The sequence below is a fragment of the Pseudophryne corroboree genome, chromosome 1 (assembly GCF_028390025.1).
Source record: "Pseudophryne corroboree isolate aPseCor3 chromosome 1, aPseCor3.hap2, whole genome shotgun sequence".
In the NCBI taxonomy this organism is placed as follows: domain Eukaryota; kingdom Metazoa; phylum Chordata; class Amphibia; order Anura; family Myobatrachidae; genus Pseudophryne; species Pseudophryne corroboree.
In genome coordinates, this window is record NC_086444.1 from 777373350 (window position 1) to 777394104 (window position 20755).

A 20755-nucleotide genomic window follows, 5' to 3' on the forward strand; every position below is an offset into this window, starting at 1 on the left:
TGATGTATGTGATGAAGCGTGGGTTAACCCAGATAGAAAAATGCTAATTTCAAAAAAGTTATTAGCATTATACCCTTTCCCGCCAGAGGTTAGGGCGCGCTGGGAAACACCCCCTAGGGTGGATAAGGCGCTCACACGCTTATCAAAACAAGTGGCGTTACCGTCTCCTGATACGGCCGCCCTCAAGGATCCAGCTGATAGGAGGCTGGAAACTACCCTGAAAAGTATATACACTCATACTGGTGTTATACTGCGACCAGCCATCGCCTCAGCCTGGATGTGCAGTGCTGGGGTCGTCTGGTTGGATTCCCTGACTGAAAATATTGATACCCTGGATAGGGACAGTATTTTATTGACTATAGAGCAATTAAAGGATGCTTTCCTTTATATGCGAGATGCGCAGAGAGATATTTGCACTCTGGCATCGAGAGTAAATGCGATGTCCATATCTGCCAGAAGGAGTTTATGGACGCGACAGTGGTCAGGTGATGCGGATTCCAAACGACATATGGAAGTATTGCCGTATAAAGGGGAGGAATTATTTGGCGTCGGTCTATCGGATCTGGTGGCTACGGCAACTGCCGGAAAATCCACTTTTTTACCTCAGACCCCCTCCCAACAGAAAAAGACACCGTCTTTTCAGCCGCAGTCCTTTCGTTCCTATAAGAACAAGCGGACAAAAGGACAGTCATATCTGCCTCGGGGCAGAGGAAGGGGTAAGAGAGGGCAGCAAGCAGCCCCTGCCCAGGAACAGAAGCCCTCCCAGGGTTCTGCAAAGCCCTCAGCATGACGCTGGGGCCTTACAAGCGGACTCAGGAACGGTGGGGGGTCGACTCAAGAATTTCAGCGCACAGTGGGCTTGCTCACAGGTGGACCCCTGGATTCTACAGGTAGTATCTCAGGGTTACAGGTTGGAATTCGAGAAGTCTCCCCCTCGCCGGTTCCTAAAGTCTGCTTTGCCAACGTCTCCCTCGGACAGGGCGACGGTATTGGAAGCCATTTGCAAGCTGTTTGCTCAGCAGGTGATAGTCAAGGTACCCCTCCTACAACAGGGAAAGGGGTATTACTACACGCTATTTGTGGTACCGAAGCCGGACGGCTCGGTAAGACCTATTCTAAATCTCAAATCTTTGAACCTGTACATACAAAAATTCAAGTTCAAGATGGAGTCACTCAGAGCAGTGATAGCGAATCTGGAAGAAGGGGACTTTATGGTGTCCCTGGACATAAAGGACGCTTACCTGCATGTCCCAATTTGCCCTTCACATCAAGGGTACCTCAGGTTCGTGGTGCAAAACTGTCATTATCAGTTTCAGACGCTGCCGTTTGGATTGTCCACGGCACCTCGGGTCTTTACCAAGGTAATGGCCGAAATGATGATCCTTCTACGAAGAAGAGGCGTATTAATTATCCCTTACTTGGACGATCTCCTGATAAGGGCAAGATCCAGAGAACAGCTGGAAGACGGAGTAGCACTAACCCAACTAGTGCTGCAACAACACGGGTGGATTCTGAATTTTCCAAAATCTCAGTTGACCCCGACGACACGTCTGCTGTTCCTGGGAATGATTCTGGACACGGTTCAGAAAAAGGTGTTTCTTCCGGAGGAGAAAGCCAGGGAGTTATCCGAACTTGTCAGGAACCTCCTAAAACCAGGGATAGTGTCTGTGCATCAATGCACAAGAGTCCTGGAAAAGATGGTGGCTTCTTACGAAGCGATTCCATTCGGCAGATTCCACGCACGAACTTTTCAGTGGGATCTGCTGGACAAATGGTCCGGATCGCATCTGCAGATGCATCAGCGGATAACCTTATCGCCACGGACAAGGGTGTCTCTTCTGTGGTGGTTGCAGAGTGCTCATCTGTTAGAGGGCCGCAGATTCGGCATACAGGACTGGGTCCTGGTGACCACGGATGCCAGTCTGAGAGGCTGGGGAGCGGTCACACAAGGAAGAAACTTCCAGGGAGTATGGTCAAGCCTGGAGATGTCTCTTCACATAAATATACTGGAGCTAAGAGCGATTTGCAATGCTCTAAGTCTGGCAAAACCCCTGCTTCAGGGTCAGCCGGTGTTGATCCAGTCGGACAACATCACGGCAGTCGCCCACGTAAACAGACAGGGCGGCACAAGAAGCAGGACAGCAATGGCAGAAGCTGCAAGGATTCTTCGCTGGGCGGAAGATCATGTGATAGCACTGTCAGCAGTATTCATTCCGGGAGTGGACAACTGGGAAGCAGACTTCCTCAGCAGACACGATCTACACCCGGGAGAGTGGGGACTTCATCCAGAAGTCTTCCACATGATTGTGAACCGTTGGGAAAAACCAATGGTGGATATGATGGCGTCCCGCCTCAACAAAAAACTGGACAGGTATTGCGCCAGGTCAAGAGATCCTCAGGCAATAGCTGTGGACGCTCTGGTAACACCGTGGGTGTTCCAGTCAGTGTATGTGTTCCCTCCTCTGCCTCTCATACCAAAAGTACTGAGAATTATACGGCAAAAGGGAGTAAGAACGATACTAGTGGCTCCGGATTGGCCAAGAAGAACTTGGTACCCGTAACTTCAAGAGATGCTCACGGAGGATCCGTGGCTTCTACCTCTAAGACGGGACCTGCTTCAGCAGGGACCGTGTCTATTCCAAGACTTACCGCGGCTGCGTTTGACGGCATGGCGGTTGAACGCCGAATTCTAAAGGAAAAAGGCATTCCGGAAGAGGTCATTCCTACACTGGTAAAGGCCAGGAAGGAGGTGACTGCACAACATTATCACCGCATTTGGAGGAAATATGTTGCGTGGTGTGAGGCAAGGAAGGCCCCCACGGAGGAATTTCAACTGGGTCGATTCCTACATTTCCTGCAAACAGGATTGTCTATGGGCCTCAAATTGGGGTCCATTAAGGTTCAAATTTCGGCCCTGTCGATTTTCTTCCAGAAAGAATTGGCTTCAGTTCCTGAAGTCCAGACTTTTGTAAAAGGAGTACTACATATACAGCCCCCGGTTGTGCCCCCAGTGGCACCGTGGGATCTTAATGTAGTCTTGGATTTTCTAAAATCCCATTGGTTTGAGCCGCTCAAATCGGTGGAGATGAAGTATCTTACATGGAAAGTAACCATGCTACTGGCCCTGGCTTCAGCCAGGAGAGTATCAGAATTGGCGGCTTTATCATATAAGAGCCCATATCTGATTTTCCATACGGACAGGGCAGAACTGCGGACGCGTCCTCATTTTCTGCCTAAGGTGGTGTCAGCGTTTCACCTGAACCAGCCTATTGTGGTGCCTGCGGCTACTAACGAGTTGGAGGATTCCAAGTTGTTGGACGTGGTCCGGGCATTGAAAATATATATTTCAAGAACGGCTGGAGTCAGAAAGTCTGACTCACTGCTTATATTGTATGCACCCAACAAGATGGGTGCTCCTGCTTCTAAGCAGACGATTGCTCGTTGGATTTGTAGCACAATTCAACTTGCACATTCTGTGGCAGGCTTGCCACAACCTAAATCTGTCAAGGCCCATTCCACAAGGAAAGTGGGCTCATCCTGGGCGGCTGCCCGGGGTGTCTCGGCATTACAACTCTGCCGAGCTGCTACTTGGTCAGGGGCAAACACGTTTGCAAAATTCTACAAATTTGATACCCTGGCTGAGGAGGACCTTGAGTTCTCTCATTCGGTGCTGCAGAGTCATCCGCACTCTCCCGCCCGTTTGGGAGCTTTGGTATAATCCCCATGGTCCTGACGGAGTCCCCAGCATCCACTTAGGACGTTAGAGAAAATAAGAATTTACTTACCGATAATTCTATTTCTCGTAGTCCGTAGTGGATGCTGGGCGCCCATCCCAAGTGCGGATTGTCTGCAATACTTGTACATAGTTATTGTTACAAAAAAATCGGGTTGTTGTTATTTGTTGTGAGCCGTCTGTTCAGAGGCTCCTACGTTTGTCATACTGTTAACTGGGTTCAGATCACAAGTTATACGGTGTGATTGGTGTGGCTGGTATGAGTCTTACCCGGGGTTCAATATCCTTCCTTATTGTGTACGCTCGTCCGGGCACAGTACCTAACTGAGGCTTGGAGGAGGGTCATAGGGGGAGGAGCCAGTACACACCATGTGATCCTAAAAGCTTACTTTTTGTGCCCTGTCTCCTGCGGAGCCGCTATTCCCCATGGTCCTGACGGAGTCCCCAGCATCCACTACGGACTACGAGAAATAGAATTATCGGTAAGTAAATTCTTATTATATATATATATATATATATATATATATATATACAGCAGCAGGTACGGCACTCTCCATAAATAGTCAGTCAAACCACCGATGCCTCCGTGAACAAAGACAATCCACAGCATACAGACATGGCACTCCCGGTGAAATAAATAAAGTTACACAACTCACATCAAGAGTTTGACAGCAACGTTTCAGTGGTCTGCGCCACTGTCGTCAGGCTTTATTAACAAGAAAACACACAGCACATACCTTTATACCCCTCATGTGCATTCCCCACCCCCCTTCCTTCAGGTGTCTCATATCTGATAGGTTAATTAAAAACATTTAGCACACAATGAGCTGAAGCAACTAACATGTAGCTCTTATGCTGTCAGAATGCTGGCTGTTAGTTGCTTCAGCTCATTGTGTGCTAAATGTTTTTAATTAACCTATCAGATATGAGACACCTGAAGGAAGGGGGGTGGGGAATGCACATGAGGGGTATAAAGGTATGTGCTGTGTGTTTTCTTGTTAATAAAGCCTGACGACAGTGGCGCAGACCACTGAAACGTTGCTGTCAAACTCTTGATGTGAGATGTGTAACTTTATTTATTTCACCGGGAGTGCCACGTCTGTATGCTGTATATATATATATATATAAATTTCCTCACCAAAACACACAGGTTCAGTGACTGTGTTTTGCCGTCTGCAGCAACGGGGCTTTGGTTTTGCCTGCTTTAGGCAAGTTGGCTTATCGGGGATAATTGTATTGCCCCCGATGATGCAATTACCCACGATAAGCGACTGTGGGTAATTGTATACCGCCTTAGCCTTCCTTTTAAAAAAAAATTAAATTACAATAGTGGCAAAGGGATATAGGGCCTAATTCAGCAAGGATCGCAAAGCAGCAAAAATCTCCGAAAATTCGGAAAATCACAAAATCTGCATCATATACCACAAAAACTGAGAAAAAAAGCAACTTCTGAGACAAAGCAAAAACTGCGTATGTACTACGAAAAGTAGGCATGTAGGGGGCGTACTAAAGGGCTGGATTTGCAATAACTATGATCAGCGGCATATTGTGGGGTGCGTTGTGGGCGTATGCTGATGTTCGGTGGGCGGTGCATACGCAATTTTTACAACTGATCGCACATTTATGGTGTGCACTTTCTGAGTGACTACAGGTCTACCTTAGAATCTGCACAAGCTGACCTCAGTTGTAGACTGTTCAATGTATACTGCAATCATTGCTTCATTACACCCAGCTAAAGCAGCTCACACCTCAGACCACAAATCACTTCATTCAGCTGCATTGAAACTTCTACACATATAAGGGAGCTTTAAACTCTGTAACACATTTCTTTATAAAATATATGTTAGTAACCTAATTGTTTTAACACTTACTAACAATCGAGGTTTGACAACCACACTAATTTTTAAAAGCAAACGTTAATGAACATTTCCAAGCATTTTGTTTTGTGGGATCTTTTAGTTTCCTAACAGTTTTTTAATGCTTTTTAAGCAACCGACACTTTTTTGTTAACAAAACATACATTTGGTTACTTTTTTTTTTCTTTTAATATATCAACACACACACACACACACACACACACACACACACACACACACACACACACACACACACACACACACACACACACACACACACACACACACACACACACACACACACACACACGTCCAAGAACAGCAACACCATTTTTTTATTTTTGGGGGGGCCTGGAAAGTAGGTAGTGCAATATTTGAAGTTAAAACACAGTTGTTTGCAAAAATTGCAACATCAGAAACATGTAAGCAAAAAATGCGTAAAATTGTAAATTTATATGCAAATAATGCGTATTTTTTTAGGTTTTCGCAATATTTGCACATTTCACAAGCCCACCTTCTTTTTGTAACATTAAATTAGTGTTGCAGTTTTTCCGTTTGGGCGTGCTTTCGCAATTTTACGATTGCTCGCAATTTTTGCAAATTTGTAATTTTTACAATCCTTACTGAATTGGCCCCATAATGTATAATGAAGGATATACAGGTTGAGTATCCCATATCCAAATATTCCGAAATACGTAATATTCTGAAATACGGAATTTTTTGAGTGAGAGTGATATAGTGAAACCTTTGTTTTCTGATGGCTCAATGTACACAAACTTTGTTTAATACACAGTTATTAAAAATGTTGTATTAAATGACTTTCAGGCTATATGTGTATGGGGTGTATATGAAACAAATGAATTGTGTGAATGTACACACACTTTGTTTAATGTACAAAGTTATTAAAAATATTAGCTAAAATTACCTTCAGGCTGTGTGTATAAGGTGTATATGAAACATAAATGCATTCTGTGCTTAGACTTAGGTCCCATCGCCATGATATCTCATTATGGTATGCAATTATTCCAAAATACTTCTGGTCCCAAGAATTTTGGATAAGGGATACTAAACCTGTATTATAATCTTTCATGATAGGAAACAATATAATCTATTTCTTTTACACTGACAATTGCTTTCCTTTAAATTCTTTAAATGTTTTACCAATAAAAGCAATTTTTACTCATCAAATTAAGTTCCATTATGTGAATAATATATGTTATACACCTAATGGACATAAACAATGTCATCTGTCTTTTACTTGCAGATAGTTAATGGAGAAGGACATGTAAAACTTAACAGGACACAACTCTTGGAAGGCGTCAGCAATGAAGATGAGATGCTTGGTCTTTCCATTTATGTGAATGTAACAGTTTTCTCAACAGGTGAATACATTTTCTTTGTTGATAATGGAGGTTATTCAGTATATATTGCAGATTCTGCTAAAAAAGTACAATCTGCAATCCTTTCTATCGCATGCTGATGGCTGCCCATCGCAGGGTGCGTATGTAGGCGGTCCACCACCATTTTCTTGATTGGAGTGGTTGCGTGTGATGTCACGCAGCGACCCAAAAAATGCCACCAACCCGCATCCATTTTGCCCGCGCTACCTCCGCAATCCTCCTTGGCCGCCCCCGCCCACCCCGTGAACACCTCTGCCTGTCAATCAGGTAGAGGCGTTCGCAGCCAATGCGGCATTCGCACCAGGAACAGGGTTATTGTGGTCGGAATAACCCCCTATGTGCGCTTTTCTTCACTATGAGAAACTTCTCACAAAGTAGCTCAACCCATTGCACTGTTGATGCATGCCGTTCATATATGACTAGAAGTGAGTGAGTCGGCAACATGACTAGTTAAATAGAAAGTTATTGTTTAATAAACCAGAAGCTCGCTCAAACCAATTGGAGTGTTTGTCTATACATATTAATTTAGTTTACTGCAGTGTACTCTTAGGTTGCTAGCTTTACACTAGTAGTGTACAGACACATAAAAAGCAATTCCATGACTGGAGGGATAGTTTGGGAGAAATTTACCACAGGCTAATTGATCCCCCGGGGCTATTGAATTAGTCCCCAAAGGCAGCCCATAGGCTGCACTTAACAGGGATTTATTTTTTGGGTCTGGACAGACCCAACAATAGATCCCCAATAGATGTTGCATTTTTGGGTGCCATGACAGTGTTAACATATAGTCCAGGAACTTACTGTATCTGAAAACAGATTAATTTAAAGGGTGAGAAAAAGGTCTCTAATTGAATAGCTCTGGGTGTTAAAGCCCAAGACTGCCACCCTTTTTAACCCCCATTGCATTAACGGGCTAATTGAATTCCCCCCATACTGTCGGAAGTTTATGCAAATATATATATTTTTTCATTAGAATTAGCATGAAACTATCAGTTTAAACTCAAATCAAGCCAATTTGTGCATAGTTCAATATGCAAATTTGCAGTGTTGGATCCAGGGATGGGAGCACTCGGACCCTTGGTGAAACAACGGGAAAAATCGCGGAAACTCCTATTTTTCACACCCGTTGTTCAATCGCTCCTATATGGCCACCCCCCTATATATTTCACTTTTCACTTTGTAGTGCAGCCCCAGTAGATTTCCACGCTGACAATAATGAAACTACTGGGTGTTCATTTTTTGGAGTTTACTTAACAATAGGTATGATTGTCCCTCCCAATTTGAATTCTGCATGAACAAACACACTGCACCACTTATTTATTACTGAAACTGGACAACCCAATTAGACTCTCCACTGACCTGGTCTTCCTTGTTAGTACATACTGTAAATGAAAAACAAATAAGTAAACTATGTGAATAAAATATGTAAATCTTTGTTTTTTTCAGTTGTGATTGTTTCATTTCAGATGGAGACTATGTCCAGGTACACAAGACCAACATCAAGATCGTCTCCTCACCTTATAATATTGTGTTCACTAAGACTCCAACTTATTTTAAACCCGGCATGCCTTTTAAATTAACAGTAAGGACTTTAAACAGCTTTACCTTGTGCATAAATGACACAAATGATATGCTTTGTTATCAGTGCAGGAGTTCTGTTTGCTATAAATAAATGGAATTCCCAACAGTCATGATTTAAAAGTCCGGACACATATTGTAGGTCACAACCCATGCCCCTTTCCAAATCATCATTTCATTAATTTATCCACCCAACCATGCTTCCAGTTAACTATAATATCCTCTATACAATTGGGCTGCATCCAGTTTTTCTGCTGCAAAATAAATCAGTCCCATGAAATGAGTTATGAAGGATTAGACGGGAAGCAGTTAGCTTCCCAACAGACTGGATCCCGGTGGCCAATATACCTAAGCTGGGATTCTGAAGTAGGACGCAATGCCGGCATCTAGATACTGACGCCACTCGGGATGCCGGCATCACATTACCGACAGCCGGCATCCCTATCGTCCTCACAACCGAGCGAGGGGGGATTAGGCAGGGCCGTCTTTTCGTATGGGCTCAATGGGCTCTTGCCCAAGGGCTCCAGGAGTAAAAGGGACCTAGGCTGATAGCTGAGGGTCTCCTCTTTCCAAGGGTACCAGATTTTTTTAAATCGGCCCTGGGGAACCGGAGATATCCGACTTCAAAGCAGTGGTCCCCATCCAAGCCTGTTAATTGTTCTTCCCAGACAGATATCTCGGGTTCTGTCTGACTTACAGTGTTTCTGAGTATATACTACAAAAGCTGGGACTCTCCCCTTTCAGTGAACACTAGCAGCTTGTCTCTACTATGCCCAGAACCAGAGATATCAGCCTTCAAGCAGCTGGTCCCTGCTACAGCTCCACATGCCTAATATGCAGTTTTATATTTTTGTTGGTGGATTGCTCTGACTCCTGAACTCTGATCCCCAAGTCCCCAGTATCTCCTGAAAGGTGGGACTCTCTAGTTTTTTTAATCTCATTAAAGATAAGAAATATATTTCCAGAAACTGGAGATATCTGCAGTAAAGCAAGCTGCCCTGACCCTCGGAAAATGATGAATATTAAGCCCACTCCACTATCCACCCCTCCCCTGTGTATTAAACACCCCCTACCACCCTGGAAGTCATGTACCAAGGCCCCTTCATTCAGCACAATGTCCCCTTCTACAGTTTAGTGTTCTCCTTCCCGCCCCATTTGTGCAGTAGTAATTTGTGCATTTGTGCAAGGAGTAATTAGCAGAAATTATTTCTCCAGGTCCTACATGCTGAGTGAAAGATAGAACCCCCATACCCCACGCGGGACATCAATGCTGCCGCAGACAGCAACCCCCTGCCCCTACCACTGATGGGTGGGTAGGGGCCCCAGTGCATTGCTGTGCCCAGGGGCCTACACTGCTGTTAAGATGGCTCTGGGATTAGGTTTAGGTAGGAGAAGTGTGGTTAGGGTTAGAGTGCAGGGCCGGGAAGTTTAGGGACTGGGGAAAGTGGGTTAGTGTTAGGAACATAGAAGGGTGGTTATGGTATGGCATCAAGTGAGGAGGGTTTGGTTTAGGCAGCGGGTAAGGGAGGGTTAGGGTTAGGCACCACCCGGGAGGGTTAGACACCACTGGGGAGGTTTAGGGTTAGGCACCCACAAGGGAGGGTTAGGGTAGGGGGAATAGGAAGGTAAGGGGGCTTCCTGGTGGCCTGCGGGATTATGATGGACGGTATGCCGCTGTCAGTATACTGACAGCCGCCATCTCAGCCATCAGCAAATCATACTGAACCCGATTAGATGTATGTTTTAATTGTGACATTTAATTAGACAGAAGCCAAGGCCAATCCGCTTAGGCACAGATGTGCCTTCATACAATTTTGCCCTATATGTGCCAAATAGCCAAATTTTGGCACACCATGGACTTTGCAACTGAGCTACACCAAGCACCTTGCATCTTATTCACACTACTGAATCAATACAACAATGCATTACAAGTGTACACTGCTCACTGGTGCTGGCAGTATGTGTACTTCTGAGTGTGACTACAGTAAGTCACAAATCTATGTAAAAAGCAGCTGCGGAATTCCTGTACTTAATTTTTTACCTTATACTAGAGATGAGCGGGTGATCCGAACCCCCCCGAACTTCACTACCCGAGCCCGGCTCTGGTTTTACCCGCCTGACTTGGAAACCAGAACAAGGCAAAACGTCATCATCTCACTGTCGGATTCTTGTGGGTTTTGGATTCCATATAAGGAGCCGCGCGCCGCCATTTTCACTCTGGCATTGGAGAGTGTAGCGAGAGGACGTGTCTCCGTCCTCAGTGTCTGTGCGGGAGGGAAAGTAGGGTGGCGATTCCAGTGCTGTCTTGTGCTGCTCAGTCTAATGTAGTGTCTTATGCTGCATCAGTCCAGTCACAGTGGTGGTGTCCTCTGCTGCCATATGTCCAGTGCTGCTGTATAAGTCCAGTGCAGTGGTGCTGTGTTGTCCTGCATCAGTACAGTGGTAGTATCTTGTGCTGCATCAGTCCAGTCACAGTGGTGGTGGTGTCCTCTGCTACCATATGTTCAGTGCTGCTGTATAAGTCCAATCCAGTGGTTGCTGTGTTGTGCTGCATCAGTTCAGTGGTGGTGTATTGTGCTGCATCAGTCCAGTCACAGTGGTGGTGTCCTCTGCTGTCATATGTCCAGTGCTGCTGTATAAGTCCAGTCCATTGCAGCTGTGCTGTGTTGTCCTGCATCAATCCAGTGGTGGTGTCCCTGTGCTGCTGAATAAGTCCAGTAGTACTGCTGTATATGTCCAGTGATACTGCCGTATATGTCCAGTGATACTGCCGTGTAAATCCAGTGGTACTGGTGTTTAAGTCCAGTGATACTGCCGCATAAATCCAGTCCAGTGGTACTGCTGTATAAGTCCAGTGGTACTGCCGTATATATGTCCAGTGTTACTGCCGTATATATGTCCAGTGTTACTGCCGTATAAATCCAGTGGTACTGGTGTATAAATCCAGTCCAGTGATACTTCCGTATAAGTCCAGTGGTACTGCTGTATAAATCCAGTGGTACTGACATATAATTCCAGTCCAGTGATACTGCCGTATATGTCCAGTGGTACTGCCGTGTAAATCCAGTGATACTGCCGTATATGTCCAGTGATACTGCCGTATATGTCCAGTGTTACTGCAGTATAAATCCAGTGGTACTGGTGTATAAATCCAGTCCAGTGATACTGCCGTATAAGTGCAGTGATACTGTCGTATAAATCCAGTGGTACTGCCATATATATCCAGTCCAGTGGTACTGCCATATAATTCCAGTTGTACTGCAGTATAATTTCAGTGATACTGCCGTATAATTCCAGTGATACTGCAGTATAATACCAGTGGTACTGGCATATAAGTTCAGTGGTGCTGCCGTATAAATCCAGTTCAGTGGTACTGCCGTATACGTCCAGTGGTACTGCCATATAATTACAGTGATACTGCCATATAAGTCCAGTGGTACTGCCGTATAAGTCCAGTGATACTGCCGTATAAATCCAGTGGTACCGTCGTATAATTCCAGTGATACTGCCATATAATTCCAGTGGTACTGGCGTATAAGTCCAGTGATACTGCCGTATAAATCCAGTCCAGTGGTACTGCCATATAAGTCCAGTGTTACTGTCCTGTGCTGTATATTATTTACTCCATTTAAAGGGGTTATTAATATTTAATACAAATAATTTTTACAGGGTTTGCCCTGTGTGGTGTAGGGATACGCTGTCCTGTGCCGCATGTTGGGGGTCATTCCGAGTTGTTCGCTAGCTGTTTTCGGTCGCAGCACAGCGTTTATGCATAAAAGCGTCCATTCTGCGAATGCGTATGCGGCGCAATGCGCATGCGCGATGTACTTTCACAAAAGCTGAAGTAGTTTCACACAAGGTCTAGCGACGATTTTCAGTCGCACTGCTGGTCGCAGAGAGATTGATAGGAAGTGGGTGTTTCTGGGAGGTAACTGGCCGTTTTCGGGGAGTGTGTGGAAAAACGCAGGCATGACAGATACAAATGCAGGTGTGCGTGGGGAAACGCAAGCGTGGCTGGCCGAACGCAGGGCGTGTTTGTGACGTCAAAACAGGAACTAAATAGTCTGAAGTGTTCGCAAGCTAGGAGTAGGTCTGGAGCTGCTCAGAAACTGCACAATCTTTTTTTGTAGTCGCGCTGCGATCCTTTCGTTGGCACTTCTGCTAAGCTAAGATACACTCCCAGAGGGCGGTGGCTTAGCGTTTGCACGGCTGCTAAAAGCAGCTAGTGAGCGAGCAACTCGGAATGAGAGCCATTGTGTTATAAAACTCCAGAAAAATAATGGAGAAGAAAAAATTTAAAGGATCAAATAGGGAAAGATCAAGAACCACTTCCTGCTAGTGCTGAAGCTGCTGCCACTATTAATGACATAGACGATGAAATGCCATCAACGTTGTCTGCCAAGGCCGATGCTCTCCTTCCCTTTGTGCCCTAACCTCACCAATCTCCTCCTATCCTCCTTATCTCTGTGCCCTAACCTCAGCCATCTCCTCCTGACCTCCTTATCTCTGTTCCCAAACCTCACCCATCTCCTCCTGTCCTCTCTATCTTTGCGCCCTAACCTCAGACACCTCCTCCTGACTTCTGTCTCTTTGTGCCCTAACCTCACCCACCCAGGGCCGGTGCAAGGTTTCTAAGCACCCTAGGCAAATAAACAGCAAACACCTCCACCCCCCCACCCCACTCAGCAAAATACAGAGCCCCTGAGGTGAAAATGTGCAGACACGGCATATATACAGGTATATATAAATATATTGTAATTTGGACCCATCCTACACCGCTACATTGGTTCCCACTGTGCATATGGAAATATTATATATATATATATATATATATATATATATATACATACATATATATATATATACAAATAGAGAGTACCGGCTCTCCCATCAGCAAACTCCAATGATGCGCCGGGTGCCCCTTGATGAAGTCAGACCAGACGAAACGCGTTGGGTGAATCCTGATACTAATGAATCCTCAGTTAAGCTACTCATATCCATCTCCATTATTTTAATTGCATTCCAACTTTCATTTATCCCTCATCAATTCCATGTTTTTAGATTTTAACATTTGAATTGTATTTTTTAATAACCCCATGCTTTCCAATTTGTTTTCAAACTTTTTACGTGCCCCGTATAAATTTTTAATTGTTTTCTTGCTAGAATAATTTTGATGTTTTTTAATTTTTTATGTGCCTAGGGTTCCATCGTGCTAATATCTAGCACCTTGGATGTTGCAACCCCGTTTGGCCAGTTGTGTGTTTTTATAAGCTTTTTTTTTATATAAAACATCTTTCTGTTCCTTAATAAACCCCCTTCTTTTAAGAAAACTAGCAGTCCTTTTAATTTTTTGCCACCATTGGTCGCTCAGATCTTATCCATCACTTTCAACACATATATATATATATATATATATATATATATGAATAGACACACCCACACATTAATATTTTGGCATGGTATTATGGTCATCTGCAGGCAGCTGACACCTCTCAGGCACTAGAGAGTCGCAGCTGCTGCAGAACCTCCTGCCGGTCACATGACTGACGGCTGGCTGAGGTACTGACCGTGGTTGCCGTTCTGTTCTGACTGATGCTGTGGCTACGGTTGAGGGAAGTCGCCCTTGAAGACCCACTCGTAGTTTTTCCGGGTTTTGACTCCCTGTCGCCGCCGCTGGTCAAGGGCTGGCTGTGAGGGGGTACAGCTCAGCCAGTAGTTGGGGAAGCCCTTCCCTGCCTGGGAGAAGGTGCCACCCCCGTCCTCCTCATCGAGCTCCATCAGCTCCTGACAGCGGGAAAGTTAGGGTAAGATGACTGATGCCAGCATAGAGAGATCGCTGCCTCACTAGATCGCTATCTCACTGTGCCAGAATCATGTACCTCAGACTCAGGTTGCATTGCAAATACGATCATGGATAAATGGGTCCTTAAGGGAGCAGTGAGGAGTGTATCAGGGACATAGGGAGCAATCAGTGGAATAGGGAGCAATCAGGGGTGCATCAGGGACACATAGGGAGCAGTCAGGGTGTATCAGGGACACATAGGGAGCAGTCGGGGTGTATCAGGGACACATAGGGAGCAGTCAGGGTGTATCAGGGACACATAGGGAGCAGTCAGGGTGTATCAGGGACACATAGGGAGCAGTCGGGGTGTATCAGGGACATAGGGAGCAATCAGTGGAATAGGGAGCAATCAGGGGTGTATCAGGGACATAGGGAGCAGTCAGGGTGCATCAGGGACACATAGGGAACAGTCAGGGTGTATCAGGGACACATAGGGAGCAGTCAGGGTGTATCAGGGACACATAGGGAGCAGTCGGGGTGTATCAGGGACACATAGACAGCAGTCGGGGTGTATCAGGGACACATAGGGAGCAGTCAGGGTGCATCAGGGACACATAGGGAGCAGTCGGGGTGCATCAGGGACACATAGGGAGCAGTCAGGGTGTATCAGGAACACATAGGGAGCAGTCGGGGTGTATCAGGGACACATAGGGAGCAGTCGGGGTGTATCAGGGACACATAGGGAGCAGTCTGGGTGTATCAGGGACACATAGGGAGCAGTCAGGGTGTATCAGGGACACATAGGGAGCAGTCAGGGTGTATCAGGGACACATAGGGAGCAGTCTGGGTGTATCAGGGACACATAGGGAGCAGTCGGGGTGTATCAGGAACACATAGGGAGCAGTCGGGGTGCATCAGGGACACATAGGGAGCAGTCGGGGTGCATCAGGGACACATAGGGAGCAGTTGGGGTGCATCAGGGACACATAGGGAGCAGTCAGGGTGTATCAGGGACACATAGGGAGCAGTCGGGGTGCATCAGGGACACATAGGGAGCAGTTGGGGTGCATCAGGGACACATAGGGAGCAGTCAGGGTGTATCAGGGACACATAGGGAGCAGTCGGGGTGTATCAGGGACACATAGGGAGCAGTCGGGGTGCATCACGGACACATAGGGAGCAGTCGGGGTGTATCAGGGACACATAGAGAGCAGTCGGGGTGCATCAGGGACACATAGGGAGCAGTTGGGGTGCATCAGGGACACATAGGGAGCAGTCGGGGTGCATCACGGACACATAGGAAGCAGTCGGGGTGCATCAGGGACACATAGGGAGCAGTCGGGGTGTATCAGGGACACATAGGGAGCAGTTGGGGTGCATCAGGGACACATAGGGAGCAGTCGGGGTGTATCAGGGACACATAGGGAGCAGTTGGGGTGCATCAGGGACACATAGGGAGCAGTCGGGGTGCATCACGGACACATAGGGAGCAGTCGGGGTGTATCGGGGACACATAGAGAGCAGTCGGGGTGCATCAGGGACACATAGGGAGCAGTTGGGGTGCATCAGGGACACATAGGGAGCAGTCGGGGTGCATCACGGACACATAGGAAGCAGTCGGGGTGCATCAGGGACACATAGGGAGCAGTCGGGGTGCATCACGGACACATAGGGAGCAGTCGGGGTGCATCAGGGACACATAGGGAGCAGTCAGGGTGTATCAGGGCAATAGGGAGCAGTCAGGGGCATAGGGAGCCGTCAGATGTGCAGCATAATGTAGGGCATGGGGCTGTACTAGAGAAGCTGCTCTGGGTGTACTGTACATCAGGCAAGTAGAGACAGTGACAATGACTGACCTGAAGTAGTAGCAGCAGCAGTGCCAGTCTCGGTGCCCCCGGCCTCCTGTGTCCATTGATGGGGCTCCTGGAATGTTCACTCCCCGTGGCTGATCCTGTGAAGGGCGGAATCACTGACTTCCGCACCAACCAGATGATAGGTGTCTGAGCCGGAGGAGCTTTTGTAGAGAGGCGGCCACTTGTCCCTGGGAAGGGGTCAGCAAGCCACCTGCAAGTACATGGTAAGCTTAGCTGGCCCCAGCGATGTGCTCTGGCGCCGGCTTATAGGAAGTCAATGGCACCCTGAGCCGTCATCCTCATAGTAAAGTTCCACCTCTGGCTCCTGCTGGCGGGTCCCAGGCTGCATGATAAGTAATATACTAAATGCCACCGGCACCCGGCCTCCTCCTCGGGCTCCAGCAGCTCCGTCACCACTTACACAGTTTGTGGTCCCAGGCGGGGGTGGGGGAGTGAGCGAGCAACGCTGGAGGTGCTGGTGGGAATAACCCTGGACATATGGCTCTAACGGCAGATCTGACACTGGGTGCACAGGGAATAGGTCCCCCTCACGGCGAGCGCACTGCACAGTCAACAGTCACTTCCTTCATTTTTTTGTTCCACTCAGCGCCGCCCTTCAAGTGCTGGCGCCCATAGGCAGCTGCCTAAAGCTGCCTAATGGTAGCGCCGGCCCTGCACCCACCTCCTCCTGACCTACCTCTCTCTCTCTGCCCTAACCTCACCCACCTCCTCCTGACCTCTCTCCCTCTCTTTGTGCCCTAACCTTACCAATAACCTCCTGACCTCCTTATCTCTGTGCCGTAACCTCACCCATCTCCTCCTGACCTCGTTATCTCTGTGCCCTAACCTCACCCATCTCCTCTTGTCCTTTCTATCTTTGCACCCTAACCTCAGACACCTCCTCCTGACCTCTCTCTTTTTGTGCCCTAACCTAACCCACCTCGTCCTGACTTCTCTCTCTCTCTGTGCCCTAACCTCACTCACATCCTCCAGACCTCTCTATCTCTGTGATCTAACTTCACCCATCTTTTCCTGACCTCTCTATCTTTGCGCCCTAACCTCAGACACCTCCTCTTGACCTCTATCTCTGTGTACTAACCTCACCCACCTCCTCCTGACCTCTCTCTCTCTCTCTCTGTGCCTTAACCTCACCTACCATCTCTTGACCTGTCTCTCTCTGGCTGTACCCTAAACCCAGACACCTCCTCCTGACTTTTCTCTTTATTAATAATAAGAATAATAAGTTTATTTATATCAGAATCAGAATCAGCTTTATTGGCCAGGTATACTTACGTATACTAGGAATTTGTCTTCGGTTTGCTATACAACAGCCAAGTAGGTAACAGGTAAGCAGGTGTGAGTGTGTGTGTGTGTGTGTGTGTGTGTGTGTGTGTGTGTGTGTGTGTGTGTGTGTGTGGGGGCAAGTAAAGTTACACAGATAGGTATACCGTAGGGACACAAGTGAGTTACATGTACGTCTAGTCAGTCAATGTTCAGGAGTTCAGCAGGCGGACAGCTTGGGGAAAGAAACTTTTGAGGCTTCTGGTGGATCTGGCGGGGACAGCCCTGTAACGCCTGCCTGAAGGAAGCAAGTTAAACATGCTGTGGCCGGGGTGTAGCTGGTCTTTTACTATCTTCATTGCCCGCTTTTTAGCTCTGGACAAGTACAGGTCCTGGACTGAGGGAAGGTCGGCCCCGATGATCTTCTCTGCGGTTCTGACCACCTTTTGGAGCCTGCATCTGTCCCTCGCGCTGGCGGAGCTGTACCATACGAGTATCGAGGAGCACAGTACCGACTCCACAATCGCGGAGTAGAAGAGGAGCAGGAGCTTCTGTGGGATGTTGAACTTCCTTAGTTGCCTGAGGAAGAACAACCTCTGCTGCGCTTTCCCAACAGTGGCGTCAGTGTTGGACCCCCATTTAAGGTCCCTGGAGATTGTGGTCCCTAGAAACTTGAAGGAGTCCACTAGCGATACCACACTGTCAGCAATCGTTAGCGGAGGTGCACTAGATGACTTCTTCCTGAAGTCCACTATCATCTCGACAGTTTTGAGGGGGTTGAGGTCAAGGTTGTTGTGGATGCACCACTGGGCCAGCCGGTCTACTTCCCGTCTATAGGCCGATTCGTCCCCATCCTTGATGAGGCCGATGACGGTGGTGTCATCGGCGAATTTGATGATCCTTACTGATTGCGCCTCTGAGGTACAGTCATTTCTGTACAGGGAGAAGAGCAGGGGTGAGAGGACACAGCCCTGAGGGGCCCCTGTACTGATGGACCGCGCTTGAGAGGTGAATTCCCCCGCTTTCACCACCTGTGTCCTATCTGTCAGGAAGTCTATTATCCAGGAACAGGTAGCTTCTGGGACCCCTAGGCAAAGTAATTTGGGGTGGAGGATGCTGGGGACGATTGTATTGAAGGCCGAGCTGAAATCGACAAACAGGACCCTCGCGTAGGTACCGGGAATGTCTAGGTGCTGTAGAATGTAGTGCAGGCCCAGGTTGACTGCATCCTCGACACACCGATTCGAGCGATAGGCGAACTGCAGGGGGTCCAGTTGCGGGCCAGTCACAGTTTTCAGGTGATTCAAAACCAGACGCTCGAACGTTTTCATGACCACAGACGTCAGTGCTATCGGCCTGTAGTCGTTCAGGTTCGTGATAGTGGGTTTCTTGGGGACCGGGACTATAGTAGACCTTTTGAGGCAGGAAGGGACTTTCTGTAGCTCCAGCGATTTATTGAAGATCTTGGTGAATATGGGGGCGAGCTGACCCGCACATGCTCTTAGGGCAGATGGTGACACTCCGTCAGGACCCGGAGCTTTCCTGGTTTTGGTCCTTTTGAACAATGCCTCCACCTCTTCTTGGGTGACTTGCAGTGCCTGGGGTTGGCCGTCGGTGTTCGGGGCATCGTAGAGGTGATTGTTTGGGTTGCAGGGGACTTCTTTTGCGAACCTGCAATAAAAGTGGTTCAGTTCATCTGCAAGGTCTTGGTGCATGGCGGTGGACTTTGATGTTTTCCTATAGTTGGTTATGGATTGCATTCCTTTCCATACAGATACGGGGTCATTGGTAGAGAGATCGTTTGTCAGCTTGTCCGAGAACCGCTTTTTTGCTAGCCTGATTCCTTTAGTCAGAGAGTTCCTAGTACGGTTGTATAGTGCTCTGTCACCGCTGCTATAGGCCTCCTCTTTGGCTCGACGAAGTTGCCTGAGCTGGGCATTGAACCAGGGCTTGTTGTTGTTGTAAATGCGGTAAGTATTGGTAGGTACACACATGTCCTCACAGTAGCTGATGTAGGATGTGACAGTGTCTGTCAAGTCATTCAGGTCGGTTGCCGAGGCTTCAAAGACCCCCCATTCCGTGCAGTCAAAGCAGGCCTGGAGCTTCATCTTGGCCTCATTGGTCCATTTCTTGACAGTCTTAACGACAGGCTTAACTGCTCTCAGCTTCCGTGTATAGGTAGGGAGTAGGTGGACGAGGCAGTGGTCAGATAGGCCGAGTGCAGCACGCGGGATAGACCGGAAGGCAGACTTGAGGGTAGTGTAGCAGTGATCAAGGGTGCGCCCTTCCCTAGTGGGACACGTGACTTGTTGTTTGTACTTAGGTAGCTCCTTGCTCAGGTTAGTTCTGTTGAAGTCACCCAGTACTATAAGCAGAGAGTCTGGGTGTTTTATAGCACTCTTTCTCCAACAGGACTCAAGGACTCTGTGCCCTACCCTCACCCACCTCCTCCTGATCTTTCTAGCTCTCCAGTTGAGCACAGGCATCCAGCACCATACCCAGTCTTTATCACAATATGCATTTTTAATGCGGATGTGATAAATATTTTTCACGTAAATTTGCAACATGAAGATATTTTCACTTGAATTTACCATTCTGCTCTTGCCGGCAAACTGTGTCTGATAAGAGCCCGTCCCATGAAGCGCTGAAGCAGTGTGATAGCTTATGCTATTACACTGCTTCCTGGTTTTGATTCTGTGCATGCATTACTTTAGTTCTTCATTTATTTCATACTTACCTTGTTACCTTTCTTGCGGTCCAGAAGTAATCCAAAGGATACATATTAAAATAATAAATAGACATGTAAAAGAAATTTTTTCTTTAAAAGCCCAAATATTTATTTATTCTAAACAGGCAGAAATATGCAGTACATGTCCATCTACTTCTGTGACATCACAAGTTGGAGGGAAGTTGCCTGGTGTGCTGAAAAAGTTGGCAGGTTGGCTGGTCTGGTGACAACGTTGGTTAGGTGTGTGGGGCAGTGTTTTAGTTGGACAGACAAGTTCAGCGGTTGGTCACTTGGGTGATTGGAGAAAAGTTGGTCTGGTGTATGGCCCACATAACATATAATAGTTTGAAAAAAGTACACTTTTCTACCTGTAGCCGGGGACGGTTGTAAGGGTCAGGCCGCACCTAGGCACATTATTAGCTGCCACCCGCTCCCCCCCAATCACGTCATTGCATCCTTCATTTTGGGTGCCAGTCCGGATGCCTCAAGACCACAAAAGCAGCCCCAGCCTCTCTACTACCAACTCATGGACCACAATTTGCTT

General features: G+C 47.3%; 1 protein-coding gene and 1 long non-coding RNA gene across 2 annotated transcripts in view; one reads left to right on the forward strand and one right to left on the reverse strand.

Moving 5' to 3' along the window:
- Positions 1-20755, forward strand: part of LOC134910100 (complement C3-like) — a 465863-nt gene that overhangs the window by 142520 nt on the left and 302588 nt on the right. The window contains exons 9-10 of the mRNA XM_063917765.1: positions 6854-6971; positions 8456-8571. Of these exons, the coding sequence (XP_063773835.1) occupies positions 6854-6971; positions 8456-8571 (234 nt within the window). The remainder of the gene's footprint in view (positions 1-6853; positions 6972-8455; positions 8572-20755) is intronic.
- Positions 1-20755, reverse strand: part of LOC134910116 (uncharacterized) — a 143474-nt gene that overhangs the window by 102454 nt on the left and 20265 nt on the right. The window lies entirely within an intron of this gene.